General features: G+C 41.9%; 1 protein-coding gene across 1 annotated transcript; it reads left to right on the top strand.

The window, feature by feature from the left end:
• Window positions 1-65: 65 nt before the first annotated feature.
• On the top strand, window positions 66-848 carry LOC140966318 (uncharacterized; the record flags this gene model as incomplete). The annotated part of the gene is made up of 1 exon (XM_073426631.1): window positions 66-848. A coding segment is annotated over one exon (783 nt), but the record flags the coding sequence as incomplete, so codon positions are not given.
• Between the last annotated feature and the right edge of the window lie 202 nt (window positions 849-1050).

The following is a 1050-nucleotide window of genomic DNA, read 5'->3' as shown; positions in this document are numbered from 1 at the left end:
AATCGCAGAATGGAGGAAATCGGATCGGCTTCTTCGTGGATGGATTATTGGAACTCTATCTGAAGAAGCTCTTGGTCTTGCTATTGGACAAGACACAGCCAGATCTGTATGGGATGCCCTAAAGGAAGCATATGCACAAGACTCTCAAGAAAGAGAATTCACCCTTCGCCAACAATTGACGTATCTATGCAAAGATGATAACACCACCATTGGAGAACATATTCGCAAATTCAAGAGCATTTGCGACAACTTGGCAGCAATAGGAAATCCAGTCACCGACAAAGTCAAGGTATTTTCTCTTCTCACAAGCTTAGGACCAAAATATGAGTCCTTCACCACAACCATGCTAAAACCACCACGTCCATCATATACCGAGATGGTGTCACTGCTGCAAGGATATGAACAACGTCAAAACTGGTTCACTATCAACACATCAACTCATCAAGTAGCCTTCTACGGACAAAAGCAACTTGGTTCCGTCAACCGCAAATCTCAAAACAATTTCAACTCCAATGGCCGTGGCTTTCAAGCACATAACCAGAATCCCAACCATGGAACCAAAAATTTCAGCCAACAACACAACAAACAAGACTCCAAAATTCAAAGGCCTCCTCCTCCTGGACAGCGCCGAATGACACCGACGGAAAGAGAAATGTACCGAGATGCAATCTGCCAAATTTGTGGGATCACAGGACACGTTGCAAAAATCTGTTGGCATCTCTCCAATTACACGCAAACTCAAGATGAAGTCCCAAAAGCATTGGCTGCTCTCACCCTCGACAACACCGTCTTTGATACTGAGTGGACGTCTGATACAGGTGCATCTCATCATATGACAGGTAACGCTGGTATGTTAAAAAATAAACGACCATATTTTGGTAATGACTCAGTGTTGATAGGAGATGGTACGATGCTGGGAATTAAATCTATCGGCAATACTCAAATTAAAAATAATTCTCAAGTTCTACCTTTAAATAATGTTCTACATGTACCAAATCTAAACAGGAACTTATTATCCATAAGTCAACTTACAGATGATTATCCTGTGAA

Source organism: Primulina huaijiensis, unplaced genomic scaffold (genome assembly GCF_012295235.1).
Source record: "Primulina huaijiensis isolate GDHJ02 unplaced genomic scaffold, ASM1229523v2 scaffold204789, whole genome shotgun sequence".
In the NCBI taxonomy this organism is placed as follows: domain Eukaryota; kingdom Viridiplantae; phylum Streptophyta; class Magnoliopsida; order Lamiales; family Gesneriaceae; genus Primulina; species Primulina huaijiensis.
Note: the sequence above shows the minus strand (reverse complement) of the source record. Positions and strands in the feature narration are given on the sequence as shown.